The sequence below is a fragment of the Psammomys obesus genome, unplaced genomic scaffold (genome assembly GCF_907164565.1).
Source record: "Psammomys obesus unplaced genomic scaffold, mPsaObe1.curated_primary_1811, whole genome shotgun sequence".
Classification (NCBI taxonomy): Eukaryota; Metazoa; Chordata; class Mammalia; order Rodentia; family Muridae; genus Psammomys; species Psammomys obesus.
Genome location: NW_026596091.1, coordinates 6,589,078 through 6,608,163, shown reverse-complemented (window position 1 = coordinate 6,608,163; position 19,086 = coordinate 6,589,078). Strand labels below are relative to the sequence as shown.

At 43.6% G+C, this 19,086-nt stretch overlaps 1 protein-coding gene and 1 long non-coding RNA gene across 2 annotated transcripts in view; one reads left to right on the top strand and one right to left on the bottom strand.

The window, feature by feature from the left end:
- Slc17a8 (solute carrier family 17 member 8) overlaps nt 1-14,856 on the top strand; it is a 40,248-nt gene extending 25,392 nt beyond the window's left edge. Inside the window, exons 6-12 of the mRNA XM_055627873.1 lie at nt 1,139-1,225; nt 1,960-2,099; nt 2,839-2,988; nt 4,091-4,223; nt 8,035-8,145; nt 13,016-13,143; nt 14,345-14,856. Of these exons, the coding sequence (XP_055483848.1) occupies nt 1,139-1,225; nt 1,960-2,099; nt 2,839-2,988; nt 4,091-4,223; nt 8,035-8,145; nt 13,016-13,143; nt 14,345-14,689 (1,094 nt within the window). The 3' untranslated portion in view covers nt 14,690-14,856. The remainder of the gene's footprint in view (nt 1-1,138; nt 1,226-1,959; nt 2,100-2,838; nt 2,989-4,090; nt 4,224-8,034; nt 8,146-13,015; nt 13,144-14,344) is intronic.
- On the bottom strand, nt 14,184-16,876 carry LOC129691700 (uncharacterized). Its single transcript, XR_008722533.1, has 3 exons — nt 16,705-16,876; nt 14,697-14,780; nt 14,184-14,426 (listed from the first exon to the last, which is right to left on the bottom strand). It is a non-coding gene; the product is annotated as an uncharacterized LOC129691700 (long non-coding RNA).
- Between the last annotated feature and the right edge of the window lie 2,210 nt (nt 16,877-19,086).

The window sequence follows — 19,086 nt, the reverse complement described above, 5'->3', positions numbered from 1 at the left end:
TTTCAGTTTACAGAGCATCTTGACGTACACAAGATAGTTCATCCTATACCAACCCCAAGAGGTGGAGATTTCATTCCTATCTTATCTCTGAATGAGTCTCTCTACTTCCTTAGATATCAGTCATATTCCAGGTTCCAGGCTGCACCTGTCTTAGAGATAAGGCCCAGCTTAAGCAGGTGTGATATTTTTCTATTTCCTTGGAGCATCATCCACTTCCTAAAGATCTTGCTCAGTGTTGGATATGGGGAATGAACTTTGCTTTCATGCTGATCAGTTTTCTTAAGGAACATCTTCTCATTCATGGCCCAGGAGGAGAGAGGAACTTTTTGATTCACTCAGCATTTACCAGGAATTTACATGGCTTTAGTTTCCTTAGCTGATGTCCAGGAGCTACAAAAGATAGGGAAACCAGGTGGCCACCTTTAGTCTCCCCAGACAAGACAGACACCCTCATGTAAGCCCACAAAGTATATTGTTCACAGAGCAAGAAACATCAAAGGACAAAAATACCACTGTCTAAATTTAAAGATCCCAACTGTTTTCTTTTCTTTTCTTTTCTTTTCTTTTCTTTTCTTTTCTTTTCTTGTTAACAGTTCAGTTCATAAGACAGAATGGTTGTTGCAAAAGGGCCAAGCAGGAGAGGTTGGTTCATGGGCAGAAACTAAGAACAAAAAGCAGACTGACCATTTCAGTGACTTTCTGTGTATGGCAGCAGGGTAAAAACCCAGGACAGAAGAAAAATCACCAGGTAGCATCAGGTGGCCCTTTTAATGTAAGAATCAATGTAGGGATATTCAGAAGGCTGTTGTCATAACCCAAGGAAACTAGCCTGTTGTTTTTTCTGGTTTCTTAAAGGAAATCTGATTAATAGCTTAGCTTTGCCTTGGTGATGTAGAACCCTGGAACTAGTGAGTCCATTTTGATTTTTAGTCTGGTCAGTTAGAGCACAGAGCAGGAATCCACATCACCTAAAATACTGGTGTCCCGTAATTTTTAATAGAAATTATTTTTAAAATGCACCCATTAGGAAGATGGAGATAGTTCTCCTGTCAGCATGGAATCTTCCTGAGTGGGGTGCGTGTGTGTGTGTTACCTGGACTAACAAGAATCATATGATAAGACTCTTTTCTGCCTCCAGGTTCCTATGCTGGGGCAGTCGTTGCTATGCCCCTTGCTGGAGTATTGGTACAGTACATTGGCTGGGCCTCCGTCTTTTACATTTACGGTGAGTGATTTGGTTTATGAGTCCATGTGTTGACACACAGAGATATATTTTACTATATAAGGGTATGCTTAAGGGAATGTGAAAATAGAAATACAAACATCAGTTCATTATACAAATGGGAAGCCTGCTTTTGATTAATTTAATGCTTATATTTATCGTGGCATTTTAAACAAGCAGAATATTGTCTTCCTTTTAGATATCAATTAACAAGATGAAAACCAACAAGATACTTCTCAATGAACACACACACACACACACACACACACACACACACACACACACAGCAACAACCTAGACAGATAGCCATCAAGGAGAACTCATAAAATTATGATAAGGATGTTGAAGTGTAGCTCTCCACATTGATGGCTTCTGGTAGGGTAGGGGTGGGAGGGACTTAATTTTCTCTAAGGGGCTGGCCCCTGGGAGTCTAACCATGCTCCAGTGACTGGATGGGCAACACAAATAGGAGTTCAGGTGTTTTTTGTTTGTTAGTTTCTTTCTGTTTTGTCTTTTTTTTTTTTTTTTTTTTTTTTTTGTTTGTTTCTTCTTCTTTGAGGAGAGAGATCACAAGGAGGGGGGCACTGCCCCGGGGGGACTTGGATGTGAGTGTGCTAGGGTACATTATGTAAAATTACCAAATACTCAATAAAAATACTATGTTGGAAAAAAATTAACAGCTATAGAGATGGGAGCAATGAGGCCATGCCACTGAGCCTCTTGTTTTTTGTCTGCAGGCATGTTTGGGATTATTTGGTACATGTTTTGGCTGCTGCAGGCTTATGAGAGTCCAGCTGCTCACCCAACAATATCCGATGCAGAAAAGACCTACATAGAGACGAGCATAGGAGAAGGGGCCAACTTGGCCAGTCCAAGTGTAAGTACAGGTGGAAGGTAAATCCTGCTCTTTTTCCCATGTGTGTTTCTCTACGCGATTGTATCACCTTCTGTGGGGTCCCTGCAAACACTACAGCTGGCAGAGGAACCATCCACACAAGGCAAGAAGGAAATCCGATTCAGCACAACTCAGTGGCTGGTGCTGGTTCAAACCTGTAGAGTCAGACAGCGGGCATTTTACTTTAGACATATTTAAGTACATCACAGTCTTGGAAAATAGTTTTCTGGTAACAATGATTTCAATCCCATGTGCACAATAAAGCTTAAGGCATGGCTGTATTGAAACTTTCTTGTAAAGTACATGTGACCTCTACCACGAAGATGGGTTCTGTAGCTTAGGGGACTAGAATCCGGTGTGGTCTCAGCCAAATGGTATAGAGGTCACCAGACTATAAAGACCATGTGACAGCTCTGGTGAGGCTGGTTGAGAAACAATGCCAAAAGATCTAGGCAGGGAGAGCCCAAGATAAGCTTGGTCTGGGAGCTGCGGGTGTGGCTTGGCCCTACAGATGACAAATGTCACCAGGTTATTAGCGACATCTCCTTCCAGCCTTCTGGGTAGAAGACAGGTATACATATGCCCTGTTCCATTGAAGAGACAAGCCTACCTGCGTAAAAGTCCCGGTTTCCCTAGTGCTTATCTGTGCGCACCAAGACCTCATGTTCCCCAGACCTCAGTGCCCTCGCTTGAAATCTTGCCTGTCTATTTTACTCCCTAGAAATTCAACACACCGTGGAGAAGGTTTTTCACATCCTTGCCTGTCTATGCCATCATCGTGGCAAACTTCTGTAGGAGCTGGACCTTCTATTTGCTCTTAATAAGCCAGCCTGCTTACTTTGAGGAGGTCTTTGGATTTGCAATAAGTAAGGTAAACACACAGATGCTTCCAACGCTCTTAGTCCTTTCTTGATACGATGAAATAGTTAAAATGGCTGCATCATTTGTAGCAATTCTCTGAAACTTAGCATCCCAGAGGTCAGGCAATAGTCTGACTACTTAATTTCTTCTTAGTAAGGATCAAATATGTGCTAATCTGCTTTTAAAGAATGTGGCTCTATCTAATCTCAGAGTGCCTCTGAAGCTAATTCAGGCACTGACTATTAGTTCAAAGGTAAAAAGATTTGACAGAGTGAGTTTTTCTCCTTATAAACCACTCATTGTGGGCTAGCGAGATGACTCGGCGGGTAAAGGTGTTTCGGGTCAAGTCTGATTACCCATAGTTTGGTCCCCAGGACTCAGATGATAGAATTATCAGTTCTTGTAAACTGTCCTCTGACCTCAACACATGTGCTATGACAAGACCTCTTCCCCCCAAACAAACAAATAAATGCAATTAACTGCTCATTGGGTGACAGAGAGAACACTGAGGTTAAGTTTCAGACCAGCCTCTTTTTTTCCCATAGTGGTGAATGTAGCAGTAGTTGCTAGTATTTAGGCAGGCAGTAATGGTTGTTTAGAAAGAACCTCTTTCAATGCCCAAAACCATTGTCAGTACTTGCCTGTGTTTCAGGGAGTCTTTGCTAGTGAAACAAATTAACCATCATGAAACAAACAAAAATTCCTTTCAAGAGAAAGCACTGCAGGGAAGCAGGTGTCCATGTCTGGCTAGCTACAGTCTTGATGTCTATGTCTGACTAGCTACAGTCTTGATAGTTCAAGCAGAGACTGGAAGAACCAGCATAGTTGTGTGATGGTTTTTCCTCTACTAGACCTTATTCTGGGACCTTTGTGATCAGTAAGAGTTGTCTCTGGCCCCAGAGACCTATCAGTCTGATGCGGAAGACAGTTGGCCCATGCACAGAATCACCCACATTCATTGCTTACTGGTTATGAAGTTCAGACCCCCTGGGGTTCCACATTAGATAATTAAACTTGGTTATGGCTGTGGGACTGAGTAATGGGGGTGAGCAGGGGCTTGTAAAGACCTCTCAGAAGAATCTAAGTTGGCTCTTTGTTTCTCTTCCTTCCAGGTGGGTCTCCTGTCAGCTGTTCCACACATGGTGATGACAATTGTGGTACCGATTGGAGGACAACTGGCTGATTATTTAAGAAGCAGGAAGATTCTGACCACAACTGCTGTCAGAAAGATCATGAATTGCGGAGGTATTGTGACAAGAGGCTCGAGTGGGTTCTGTAGAATCAGCATCTCTGTTCCAAACAGAATTGCAGAGCCTACATTAGAGCCAGCCCAGACTTGGTCTCCCATCCAAGTACTAACTCAGCTCAGCCCTGCTTAGCTTCCAAGACTGAACCCTATTAGGCTTGGTCAGACTGAATTTAGACATTGTAATGGATCCTGAGGACCTCTGAGTCAATCTCTTTGTAAATATTGTGTACATTTGTATATATAGTTAAATACTGTGCACCATTTCATTGCCAAGCGGTCATGTATCGAGTACTTGTGCAATCTGGGGCAGGATAACCTAGCTGATGGCTGGTCAGGACATGCTTAAAACCAAAGAAACACTTCTGCCATTAGTTCTGAAGCCAAAATAATATAACTTCTGGTTGTGTGCCTGCTTGCTACTGATCCTTTCAATATGCCCGTCAACTTCAGAGCTGCTTACATAGTTAACTTCCTTTTCTTCTTCCTTTTATGTGTACATACATGTTCGGGTAAAACACAAAGGGCATGTGCTCATGAGTGGGATACCCAAACACTGCCCCCTTCACCTATACTGCCCTGCATGCGTGCTGCTCTCTTTCCTGGTTTATTTACTTTCTGTTTTGTTTTGATTTTGTGAAGACAAAGTGGAAGTTCTTTTATTGCACATAAGAAGTCAGGGAAACTAGTAATGAATCCTTTTCATTTTTCTGACTTTTTAAACTTTTTGTTGCTTCTTTGTGAATTTCACATCATGCATGCCAATCTCACTCATCTTTCTGTCCCCTCAAACCTGCCCTCCACCCTTGCAATCTTCCCTCAAAAAGATAAAGAGAAAAAAAAAATCTCATTGTGGAAGCTGTAGTGTGTCACAGTGTGTCCCATGGTATGCCCTTTTGTTTGCTTCTTTGCTTGCAAATGTTCACTGCAGCGAGTTGTTGGTTTGGTTGGAGGCTTCTGGCTTCTGCTACTCCATCAGTACTGGAACCTCACTGGGACTCCTCTTGGATATCCTGTTGTTTCCCTGTGTCATGGAGATCCTGTGGTTTTGGATCTGTAGAACTGGTCCCTAAATGCACTCTAGCAGTTCATCGATGGGGTAGATGTTGGGGTGGGCCAATTCAAAGCCCTGGATCTGGGCCTCAGAGGTGTCTGAGCTGGACAGCCCACCAGCTCTCCAGCACCCACACCACCAGGGTAAGCTCTTCTGTCCTGCCCCAGTTGGCCAATCCAGTGCTGCAACCAGCAAGGGGCAAAGCCAACTGTCCCGCTCTCATGTCCATCTGTGCCAGTACCATCAGGGCTAGCTCTACTATGGTGCCCAGGTGAGGTGCAGGACCCATTCTCCTGAGTGTTGCAGTTGGTGACGGGCAGGGACAGCTTTCCTGCTCCCATGACCCCAGGGCCAAGTGTCCCACCTGCCACTGGTGCTGAGGGGCAAGGGAGGAGGTTGGTATCTCTCCCTCATCCGTGCCACTGCATGGTGAGAGTAGGGCCATCTCTCCCATGTTGATACCACAACTCCAGAAACCAGGGCCGGCTCTACTCTGGCGTCTCTGGGTGATGTGTGGAGCCCAGTCGTCCAAACACTAGGCTGGGGTTTGGGTCAGCTCTCCTCGTCTCACACCCCCCAGGGCTGGCTCTCCCACGATGCCTAGGTGATGGGTGGGGTCACCCCATCCCTCAGTCATCACATACCCCTGGGCAGCAGCCCAGACCAGGGACGTCTGCCTGGCCTTTGGTGGCAACAGACCCCTGATGCTGCAGGCCCGGGGACCCAGATGTGGGCCCCGCTGGCAGCACAGGCCAGGACCCCACTGTGGTCACTGACTACTCACATCAGGCTGTTCCTCACTACCCTCAAGTCTCCAGTCTTCTGTGTACCCCTTTCTGTGTACCCATTCATCTTTCTGTTTCTCTTTCTCTTCCATTTCTCTACCACTTACTAGCTCCTCTTAGTGGCTCTTGGCATCTCTGGGTATCTGGGGTCATCTCTGGCATGGTTTCAGGAGTGCTATGCCATGCCTGTGCGTTATGGTACCAGTCAGGGGTCATCTTCACCATGGTCGCTGGCACTAAACTGCTGGTCATCTCAAGTTACCTCCCTGTCTGGACTCCCTGCTGCTGGACTGGTGGTCATCGGAGCTGGTGGTCACCTCGCCTGGGCTGCCCCTGTGGCCTCATGCAAAGTGGGTGGTGGGTGGCTGGGGTTGCTTATCCCACTCACTCCCACTGGGGCCATTGGTTCCAGGTCCAAGGTAGGATTCTTCTAGTCTCTGGCCCAATCCCACCAGGACATGTGGTCCGGGCAGGGTTGGTCTCCCCATCTGACTTTTGAGTGTGCGCATTCTTGAATGCTTTCAGTGCTATGCATTTATCTAGGTCTTCACATGTACTATCTTAATCTTCATTATCACCTTGTGGAGTGGGGACTCTGCTACGAAGTTTACAGGCAGGAAAACAAACACACAAACAACAACACTGAGATAAACTAAAATGACTTCTTGAAACGGCAGCTCCCGTGCAAGGTAACAGGGTTGTCTGAGCCCATTGCACAATTTGTTGCCCTTTCCAAGGGAAAGACTGAGGTCAAGGGTGACTGGGTGGGCAGTAGAGAAAACACCACCAATGGTTCCGTGGTCATGAGTGTGATCTTAAACAGAGGAAGGTATGAGCATGCTCCGACTCCAGCTTAGAGGGATCAGACCCTTTCACAAATGAAACTATCCGGGGAGATACAAGAGCTGGGGCACTCTGACCTCACAGCCTTGTGGAGGAGAGCATGACTGATGAGACAAGATGAGGAACTTGGTACCCCAGGAATCCAGTTGCTGGTCTGCAGAGATCCGTTGGTCTGACCTTTGTTTGAACTGTTATATAGGAGACTGAAGGATGGCAGAGGCAGACTTACTCTCTGGTGGGCAGGTGATGAAGATTTAGGGCATTGTGTTAGGGTCCTTTATTTGCATGTCAAATAGGACTTTGCAAGTGTCAATATCTTACAGAGTTTGTGGGGTTTTTTGTTTTGTTTTGTTTGTTTTTTGAGGCAGGGTTTCTCTGTGTAGCACCGGTTGTGTAGGCCAGGCTGGCCTGGAACTCACAGAGATTCGCCTGCCTCTGTCTCCCCGAGTGCTAGGATTACACATGGCAGTTTGCAGAGTTTTTGTTGAGATAGGATCCCATGCATCCCAGGCTGGTCTTGAACTCAGTGCATTGCAGAGGCTTACCTTGAACCACCGATCCTCCTGCCTCTACCTTCCGAGAGCTGAGATTACAGGCATGCATTACCACACCCACTTTTGTACTGCTGTCCTTAAATATGTGATCATTCTAATTTGGCCCCAGTTTCCAGGACTGAGCCACCATACCTGGCTGAAAACTTTTATTTCAGATTATAATTATAGCTACTTGATTTTTAGAAGAAAATATTAAAGTGTGTTGTCATGTTATGTCAGGCCACAACATTAGTAGTCAAAAATGGTCACTAAGTGTATATGCTGCATTCAGACTGGCAGGAGTAACTACCCAAGGATTAACTACTTATATCTCTCATCCCAGAGCCATAATTGAACCTACTGGGACCATTTGTTGTTCAAGATGCACTAGGCAGAAAGGTAGAAAGTTCATAGAACATCTTGGCAGTTGCATGATCATGCAGTCATGACCATTGGGGAATATTGTAGATATTGAGCTGAGATGTATGTTCTAAGAACTCAGGTTCATGAAATATGGGTTCATTTCATGTGTTAAGTCAACAGCTTTGACAGACGGACAGAAGCATGACAGCTCCTCTTCTGTTTCTCTTTGCAGGCTTTGGCATGGAGGCAACCTTGCTCCTGGTGGTTGGCTTCTCCCATACCAAAGGAGTGGCAATCTCCTTCTTGGTGCTTGCTGTAGGATTTAGTGGCTTTGCTATTTCAGGTAAAGTGTCCTCTGGGTTTCTGAATCATATATGTAGATTCACCAAGTCTTAGGAGGAAGGAAGGACAAGGGAATTGTCCTTTATTTAATAGTCTAGGGATTCCCAAAGGACAGGACCACTGCACAGTCTCATCAAGTAGGGTGATATAAGAACTAGGGTCTTAATAGGCTTAAAGCCCATTCAAGCTGGGATTGTCCCAGCTAATTCTATCATGGGAAAGCACTTACATGCAGCTGACTTCCCTGAGGCATAAACAGAGCCCAGGCATGTGTCTGAGGCTAGCCCCAGGTTACCCTACCTGACAGGCTCCCTTCCTGCTGGAGCACAGCTAACTTTAGCTCAAGTGGCCATGCCATTTGACACATGGTCATAAGCACTGGATACATTTAGAACGTTATCTACAGTTTTCAGTAAGTTTTTGTGTCATTCATTTGCTTCCACTTTCCAAACAAGAAGATGCAGGTCTGGAGTGGGGTGGAAGACCTTCAGAGCGAGTGAGAATAATAAAGATGATCACACGACCTTATGGTGATCAAGAGCGGATTCCATGCTGAGGATGCTCAAACCCTCTGCGTGCCCCACTCACAAATTACCCTGGGGGTTTCAGTGCTATTAAAGTCTCCATTTGACAGGAGCGGAAACAAACTTACTGTATGGAGAGGGCAATGCACAGAGCACCATGCTGACAGACTTCAGAAACTCTCCAAGTGAGAATGTAAATGGGTTATCTGTTTACATCATTGCATCTGTCCCACAAAATTGTGAAGCAAGTGCTGGTAGCAGCATTTTACTGAGTTTTTCACCATTTTACTGACTAGTAATAGTAATAATAATACAAATGATGATAATAATAATTCCCATTATCACATAGTGGCATAGGAAAGACAGAAACACAGATCTGCCTGCCTCCAAGTCCTTCTTTGTCCCTAGGCCACCTGAAGTATCAAACAGAACACAAATACGCCAGAACAGAAAAATACATCCATTTCCCAAACTACCCTAAGATGGAGGCTTGAAGTATCTATCAAAGCAAACAGAGCTCATCAGTAGGTGTAGCAAGTCTGTTTTCAAAGAGCTCGCAGCCAAGAACTTGGGTTTTGGAATACACAGAACTGGGTCTGAGACCCTCCTTGACCGCTTTTTGTGTTTGAACAACTTGCTAAATTATTTAAATTCTGATCTGGAGATTGGAGGCACATGGGTTGTCAGGAGGAAGCCCTGAGGTGGCTCGTGAGTGCGCTCACATTACTTGCTGAGTCAGCCCTGGGGATCATCCATCAGCCCTGGGTTCTCATGGGCACGGGGTGTACTGCACTGAACAATTAAACAGTTTTTGTCCTCCTAGAATTTATGTGCTAGGGAAAGTAAGTTAGTCAAAGGTTTTACCAAGCATTCGATGATGAGCATAGTTTTAAGCACTTACTGTTATCATGGTTCGGTTACTCTACACTATGGGCCCAGCGCTTCCCAAATATCTATCTGCAGAAGACAGTTTCTGATTTATTAGGTGCAGAGTGGGGCACAAGATTCTGCTTTTCCAACAAGCACTGCCGAGTGACCCTGACCAATATCCACATTTTAAAAATTTTTCACTTTTGGGGAGGAACACTTCGTATATCCTAGGTAAGTCTTCTATCCCTGGCCACACCCACCTCCTGGCCCTTTTGGACCACAGTATTTCTATGTAGCACATCTTGATGTCGACTTCCTGTACAGCCCCAGCTAATCTTGAGCTCTGGATTCTTCCTCCTCTGCCTCCCTGGACTGCAAGCGTGTGCCATCCTACTTGGTGGCAGTCGACATGCTGACTAGGGAGAAAACAGACATCCCCATGTGCTTCCAGGAGGATGACGAAGGAAATCTCTTGATAGGTCTGCTATCCAAAAGAGATTAATATCACGTCCCCAGAAATCCTGAAACCCTCAGGTTCACATTGCTTCCTTTCTTTGGGACTGCCAATTAATTCTCGAGCAGAGGTTAAAGCAAAACACAACAAGTCACAGACCATTCTTCCGACTATGGCAGCTGCCTTAACACACTTACCTCCTGTTGGCCATTTTTCCCCCTTTAAAATTTCTTTGAGATTGTAATTTAGTCATAACATTTCTCCCTTCCTTTACTCTCTCTCAACCCTTCCAGATACCCCTCTCCACTCTCCTCCAAATTCATGGCCTATTTTATTTTTCCTAATTGTTATTGCATGCAGGTGTATGTATAAGGATATACATCTGTACATGCACACGCATCTATGTGTGTATGCACGTGTGGTTCTATGTAATATAACTGTTCAGTCTGTAAATGCTACCTGTACGTATGTTTCCAAGGCTGATCATTTGGTGCTGGACAAGGACTTGGTGTGCTCTTCCGTGGGGAAGACTACTTCTCCTATTTCCAGCCTTCTTCAGTTGCCTATAGTTCTCTGCGACCTCATGTAATATTTTCATGTGCTGCAAAGATCTATCAGTGTCCCGCTCTAACCCTGATTTTTCATCTGAATACCAGCATTGTGTGGACAGAAGCCTAACGGCTTTCCTCAAATTCCCTAGCTGGGTGCAAACGCCCCAGGCTGGCTTTGTATCAGAGCAGAATGCTCAACATTCACATTAATTGCCTCTTATCTCTGGTTTCTTTTCTAATAAAGCCTTTATTGCATTCAAATCACAGAAAGATTAACTATTCTCCTAGCTGTTTTATGTCCCAATTGGTCTGGTACTTTGATCCAAAAGAGAAGGTGTATCTATTGCAGAGGGAATTTTTAAAAAAATTTCTCCCTGAATGTAGATAGAGAAAAAATTACTCAGATTGAATGAAACTTTTATTTTAAAATGTATTTGTAGTTTTTTTTTCTTTTTTTCCTCACAGAACAGAGAACTAAAAACCAAACCAACAATGAGTCGTGACTGGTGAAGGGCTAATGCGGCCCGACCCTTTTCCCTCAACTGTTGGCTGCCCTGATAGATTCTGGGAGAGGGGGTCACCGTTTCCAGTGTGGACTCCCCGCTAAGCCCACCAGGGCTCAATGGACAGCTCTAGACCTCAGACAGGGAGCCTGTTAGACTCAGCAGGTGCTAGAAACAAAACAAACAAGCTGGGAAAGAGATTTGTAGAGAAGGGAGCTGCATAGGGGTGGCAGGTGAGAGTAATCAGTTTGTAATATATACATGTATGAAATTGTCAAACAACAGGGCGGGACTTAGAGATGGTTCAGTGGTTAATAGTGCTTGCTGGCTTTGTATCTCCAGCTCCAGGGGTCCGATGCCTTCTTTTGGCCTCTGCAGGCATCTGTGCTCATGTGCACGCAACCAGAAATAAGATAACTAAGCTTCATTTTCCAAAAAGAATTTGTCAAAGGACAACTTAACATATTAAAAAGTACCCCACAAAATGAAAGAGAGCAGAAGCATGACTAAACAAATCCCACAATCCTTTGCTATACTTTCTGTAACTTAAGCTGGTAAATGATTGCGAGTACTTGAGTGATTCCTAAAGGCCAGATACTCCCCAGTGGAGAGAAGACAGCGGTAAATGGGACATGTGGCTGCCGACACCTTAACACTCCTGTGTTGCTAGACATGATGTGTGCCTGTGATTCCAGGAACTCAGGAGGCAGGTGTGGGAAGATAACTCAAGTCTGTGAGTTCGAGACTAAGACACTATTTCTAAATAAACAGAATAAATAAGTGGTATTAAGCATATTTAGAAGGAGAAAGGCCTGAATTTGGCTTACTTCTAGTTACCAATTACTTAACGTAAATTATTATTTAGTTTAATTCCTGAAACAGTTTTATAAGAATGGTCAGTCCAGTTTATAGATGAAGACACTGAGGGCCAAGGGTTTTAAATCTTTAGTCCAGATTATCAACTCAGGTAAACTACCAGAGTTGGGGTCTAATTCCAAAATACACCTCTGGGTTGTATGGGCAGAGCTGATTTCTAGTGATTCAAGCTTCTTTCAATGCTTTGCCATCCTCTTCCTCCTTCATGTCATTTACTCTTTTCTCCGTATAGTGGGATGGCAGTGGCAGTTTATCATTTTGCTGCTTCCAGCAGCATTTTCTCTGATAGAAGACCAGAATGAAAGGGCTGCAGGAAGATGCCTCTCAGCAACAGCAGCAACAGCTGTAGCCCAGCATCTGAAGTGTGGTTAGAGTAATATGCACCATGATATGATGTAGAGTAACAGTGGCTTTTTATCAGAGTGTTGCGCAGGTAGCATAGCGTGCCTACTCACCATGGTATAGTGTGGTTAGAAGAGCATGGTTGTCTACTGCGGGCCTGCACATTTGTATTTCTCCCGTGTTTCATGTCATAGCACCTTTTATAGGCAAAAAGTAATATTATTCCTATACTTGATTACACAATGGAAATAAGCTCTGAACCCCAATATACAGATTTGAAACATGAAGATCCTTTATAAATTTCCAGTCCTATCTATGTTTATGCAAATGGTTAGAAAATGTCCTTTGTAATAAATCATGTGGCCGCTGAGGCAGACTCATCTATGGAGGACTTTTAGGACCTTTGGCAGACAAAGTTCTGTTCTATAGGATTTGATTGTTTGCTTTGAATGAACACAGTCTAGGCCACGGGTTTGTTTGGTTTTGGTTTTGGAGTTCCAGATCTTCCAGGCACACTTGCTGTAACTCTCCCTACCAGAACGTGCAGAAACTGCTAATAGTACACATAGTCCTGCTCTGTGCAGGCACAGCCTGGCATGGTCTAGCCAGACCCTCTTGATAGAATCTCCATTAAACATATTCTAGAGGAAATGAAGCTGATTGGTGAGCTCTAGGGCAAGCCTCTCTTTCCCCAAAAGGTGTTAGGCATTCTATTCTCCACTCTGACGTTGAGGTTTTGGCTTCACCGTAGGTTTCAATGTCAACCACCTGGACATCGCTCCACGCTATGCCAGCATTCTCATGGGGATCTCAAATGGAGTGGGAACCCTGTCCGGAATGGTCTGTCCCCTCATCGTGGGCGCAATGACGAAGCACAAGGTAGTGATCTGCTCTGTGGCTCCGATATCAGGGTGGAGATCTCAGGGGCTGCCCGAGGGTCTAAGCATGTGTGTCCTTCAACAGCTGCTCCTTCTTTCTTCCTCTTCCTTCTCTCCTGCCCTACTGTTTATTTTATTGATGACACGAGGACTCATGGTTATCTAGTTGCACATCTTCTCGGCTGAGAAATAAATGTTAGGAGGAGAGAAAAAAGGCCATAGAGATTGCTTAGAGACACAAAGAAGAAACTCAGGCAGCCAACCTGGAAGGAAAGATTTATTTAAGATGGTTTTATGATTCTAAGTGCTAAAACTGGGCAGCCCATTTCCACTCATTACTTAGAATGTCACACACAAAGCTTCCCACATTGTTTAGGAGAAAATAAATGACATTAATGAGCTTTCCTAAGAGCCTTCAAGGGGACTAGAGACATGGTTGAGAAGCTCACAGCTCTTGCTGGTCCTTAAGAGGACTAGGGTTCAGGTCCCTGCACATGCATGGCTCACAACCATTAGCGACTCCAGTATCAGATCCCCTGGGGCTGCCGGTACAGATGGTAGTGGGCCACCCCGTGGCTGCAGGGAACTGAACTTGGGACCTCTACAAGAATATCACGGATGCCCTCTTGGGGCTCCATGGGCACTAGGCACACGTGTAGGAAAAGACCTCTATGCAGACAAAACAGCCATAAACATAAACATAAACACATATAGACACAATATAAAAACATCCTGAACCTTTAAGGCTGTGTGTGGTACTTTATTGAACTTTTGTGGTTTTTACATTTATTTTTTTACTTTAAGATTTTTTTTGTCCGTTTGTGTATATGTATCATGGAAGCCAGAAGAGGGCAGCAGATCCCCGGGAGCTGGAGTTCCAGATGGTTGAGAGCTACCTTATGGGTACTGGGAAATGAACGTGGGTCCTCTGCAAGAGCATCCAGGATATTTAACCCCTGATCCATCCCTTCAACCCCATATGACCTGCATTTTTTATGTATTTATTTTGATATAGATTTTATATTAAAATGGCATTCACTGTGGTCTTAACTTTCATTTTCAAGTACTCAAATGAAGTGTAGATTCTGGATGTTGGTCCTCCCAGAAGCACAATGTGGCCTTTGAGGGGCAGATGCTTTCACCCGGGTGAGGCCTTTAGCTCTGTTCTTGCTTAAAGCGGTAACCGGCACTTCCTTTGTCAGACCCGCGAGGAGTGGCAGAGTGTGTTCCTCATCGCAGCGCTGGTGCACTACGGCGGCGTCATCTTCTATGCGGTCTTTGCTTCTGGGGAGAAACAGGACTGGGCTGACCCTGAGAATCTCTCTGAGGAGAAATGTGGAATCATTGACCAAGATGAACTGGCCGAGGAGACAGAACTCAACCACGAGGCTTTCGTAAGTCCCAGGAAGAAGATGTCTTACGGAGCCACCAGCCAGAACTGTGAGGTCCAGAAGAGGGAGTGGAGACAGCAGAGAGAAGCTGCCGTCGAGGGGGAAGAGCCACCGTCCTACCAGAACGAAGAGGGGGACTTTCCAGAAACATCCTAACGCCTACCTTCTCCTCAGCTGACAGTCGGAAGTATCCATGCCCATTGCCTTTCCCACACCTTGGCTTGCCAGGGGGCCAAATCACGGGGTTCTGGAGGTAGTGGGAGAGGAGGAGATCAAAGTAACGGCAGAGAAAAGAGAAATGCCTTCTTCCAGAGATAGGACTATGAACCTTGGTCTCAACTGATACAATAGTAGATCATATTTTTTTTTTTGGGGGGGGGGGGGAGGGAGGTAGACATTGGCTGTTGATCCTTCTCTTAAAGAAGTAGTTATTGAGGAAGAAATGGCTAGGAGAATAAGGAGAAGATTGTTGCTCAGGCAAACATAGACATACCCTTTTGCCCTGGAGAAGAGTATGTGGTTGGCACCACATCTCCTAGGATGCCCATGCAGAGGAGAGTTTCCTAGACCTAACAAAGGAAACCGCTCACGGAGGCCCTCTACCCTGGCAGGTGCTTTCTGAACATTGTATTCGACCTCCACACCCTGTTACATATCATTACACCCACTTTACAGCTGTGAACACCAGAGTAACAGGTTGACCCACCAAGGCCATCCTTCAGGGCCGAGGCTGACCGAGGCTGAGACTGGCAGATGAATGGAGTTTCAGGAAAGAAGGGTCCAGCTCAGTGTAGAGACAGAAACAGAATGGAGTCAGCTGCTTTGTGGGTAATGCTGTGTTCGATCAATGGTGTGTGTGTGTGTGTGTAAATATTTAGACTAATGTGGCAGAGAGGATTCAAACATGAAATTCTGGACCCAAGACCCTTAAGGTCCTATATTACCTGTTGGACCAAATAATTGGGTAAATAAATGGCTTTTTTTTTTTTTAAAAAGCCTCAAACTAGTGAAAAACATAAGGCTAAGCAAGACAGCTCAATTTCCAGGAATGTCTTAAAAGTAGTATATGAAGGGTTGGTGATTAAATTTAAACCCTCAACAGTATCAGGAATGTAGGCGAGTAATGTCCTAAGTTAACTATAAGACCCAAAGACGTTGGCTAATCTAAGAAGGTTCAGGGAAGACTATTTATGTAACTGTCTCGTGAGAGAGACTAGTGTAAACAAAAATGTACCACCAGCTTTCTCTGCTGGGGAGTATAACAGGGGTGTGGCCACAGGGCATAAAGTGCCCCAAATAGCCATGATGACTTTACCTAGGATGCTCACTGAAAACAAAAATAGCAGTAGTTTTATAGGGAGAAACTGCAGTTAAAGTGTCTGACACAACCAGGCCTCTTACTGGTGTGGAAAAATTCTTGTTGGGCAATAACCTGGATACTCCCTAACTACATTTAGAATGTAATGCTGGCATATAAGTGCTTATTAGAAGATTAAATTATTTTCCTGCTCTTTAGTTTTGAAAATTTTATTTATATTTTCAGAAGGAAAATTTAATATGATGATAAAATATAGATTTGCTTGCATAATATTTATTTTCCCCATTTTATTTCTGGGTCCTTGTTATACTTAAGGAGTTATAATGCACTTTATGGAAAGATTAATCCTAGGTCTTAAAAGGGAATGGCTGGATTTTCATTTAATAATATTCTTTATAATTTGTAAATAATTCATGTTATGAGATATTGTTAAATCTCATATAATGTGAATCTCTGTAGGTCCCCTAGAGCACATCTTGGCAGAAAGAAATACTCAAGAAATAGCAGTTACCTGAGCATTATCTTTAACTCTAGTGCAGCCATGTCATCAGTAAAAAGAATGCTGTGTCATTTCATCCACGGGCCACAAAGTTTATTATTATGAAAATGGTATTGTTTTCTTGGTTTAAAAAAGGAATTAATTGTGTTTATTTCTTTGTGTGTTAATAAAGCAGAATAATTATATGTATGAAAAAAGCAAAGCCTCATGATGATGATGAAGGCGATGTTGTAGATTGTGACACAGTTTATTATTAGTGTTGATGTCATGCAGAAATGCCACATTTTGCTTATAACTTGCACATACTTTTTTTAATGGCTAAACCATGGCATTAAACGCTATAAAGCATGTTACCTTGTGGTGATGTTCTTTCCACACAGGCTGAACTGGGCCACTAATTACACCTGAACGGCACTGACTGGTGACGGCCACCAGTTTTTGTAGCTCTTCTCTCTAGCTCTCCATTTTTAGAGCTCTCCTTCAGAGAGGGAGTGTGGATTCCAGCAGGAGAGGTCCAGAGGATGTTGGATTACTGAAATAGAGTCTTGGTTATACTTTTTCAAACAATTACAGTCGTGGCTATTCCTGAAAGTGAGCAGAATGATTAATAATGTTTTAAACATAATGAACTATTTGTTATGTTTTCCTGGATATTAAATCCAGTATAGAGCCCAGTATTTCTATTTCACATCACAGCCTCTCAAACTCAACATACTTGTTTTTCCTTTTCTTTCATCTTTTCTTGGTTAATCACATTGTCTCTTGTTCAAGCTGGAACTCTCAAAACAGTCTTTGACCTAAGAAATTCTCCAGAGTTCTCTCTTTTCTCTGCCAAGTTTCTTTAGGTTATTTTTCCGTCTATGCATTCACATCTATAGAGACACAGCTTTGGAAACTCCACCATCATCTCTCAAGATGTGGCTTCAGTTTTAAAATTTATTCACCTATATTAATTATTCATAACAGTGTTTTCATCGTGATAGTTTTATTAACACATACTCACCATGTCTTTTGATCATATTCACCCTGGTCCTCTGATTGTGCCCTTTTCTGATCCTCTCTCTTTATACTAGACCCTCTTCTTAGTTTATTTTCTTCCTTCTTTGTTTAGTCCCTGTTACTTCTCACGGCTTCTTTCCTCCATTTGAACATGTCTTGTCTTCTCATCCTCCTCTGTAGCTCCCTTCCCCTCCTTTCTCTCCTAGCTCACAGAAGTGTGGCTTTGGTCATGGGCAGTTGGGCAGGTAGGACTCTCTCCAGTATATCCCTTTTAGACCTATCCCTACCATTCCATATGGCAACAATACGCCACTGAAATTAAAAGGCTAACCTCCATGTGAAAGTACTGGCGTAGTTTCTTCTCAAACCGGCCAGCACCGGCCAGCACCTGATTACCCCCCACACACCCCAGCTAGATGAACAACACTCAAGAACAGAGGTTCTCCACCCGTGGTTCGCAACCCCTTTGGGGTCGTGTATCAGATATCTTGCAATCAGATATTTAGATTATGATTCATAACAGTAACCAAATTATGGTTGGGGTTCACTGCAACATGAGGAACTGTATTAAAGGGTCATAGCATTAGGAAGGTTGAAAACCACTGATCTAGGGAGACAATGTTAACGTCTCTGAGAAATTAGTAGAAATTACTCTGAGGTACTGAGAATATAGAATAACCATAAAGGCTAGCTAAATACTACCACTTAAAGAATTGTTCAAAATTGTGCTAGTTATATAATCAAAGTAAATCTCATTTCTCTCCAGATTAGATGATTATACACAGCATGAGGAAATTTCTTAGTAATTGTATAACTTTTTCACAAGACAGCTTTTTTTTTGTTCTAAGGGTACCAATTATTCAAAATTGTTTCCAAGATTTTATGGTCAATGATCATCACTGAAATCTACTTTTTTTTTTTCTAATACAGGGTTTCTCTGGGTAGCCCTGGCTGTCCTGAACCCGCTTTGTAGACAGGCTGGTCTCAGACTCACAGAGATCTGCCTGCCTCTGCCTCGGAAGTGCTGGGATTAAAGGCGTGCACCACCACACCAGGCTTGAGATCTACATTTTTATAAAGGATGCCATGCTTCATGGGATGAGAGTACTTCAGAGTTCACGGATACTTCATTTTAAAAATATTCTCTGGGAATAAGTTTCATAGTCAGTTATGCTCTAAAATATGATCCGGACTGTTATCAGAATTTTAAAGTTCTCCATTGAAATGGGGATTAAGAGTCAAATGACTCCACTTTAAAGAAAAAATTGGGTAGTGGTGGTGTATGCCTTTAATCCCAGAACTTGGGAGACAGAGGCAGGTGGATCTGTGAATTCGAGGCCAGCCTGGTCTACAGAATGAGTTGCAGGACAGCCAAGGCTACACAGAGAAACCCTGTCTCAAAAAAACAACAAAATTGTTAATTTATTTAGTTATTTTGCTAGTGCTTGTAGGTCCATGCAGTTTGACTATGCTTGAGGGATAAGTTTACTTTGAGAAAGAAATTCTAAGGTCCAATGGTCCAACACGGCCACATGAGCTTTTCTTTCTCTTTGACAAAGGCATATATTTAAATATTTTAGGAGTGCTGAAGAATATGATTCTTGTGGATGTATTCATCAATGTATTGAGGCAGCTGAAGAGTTGTTTATTCTGTATCAGTGCATGATGAAATGCCACTAAGTTTCTATGTTTTCAGGGCACAACCAACCCTATTTATTTGCTCATAGTTCTCTGAGT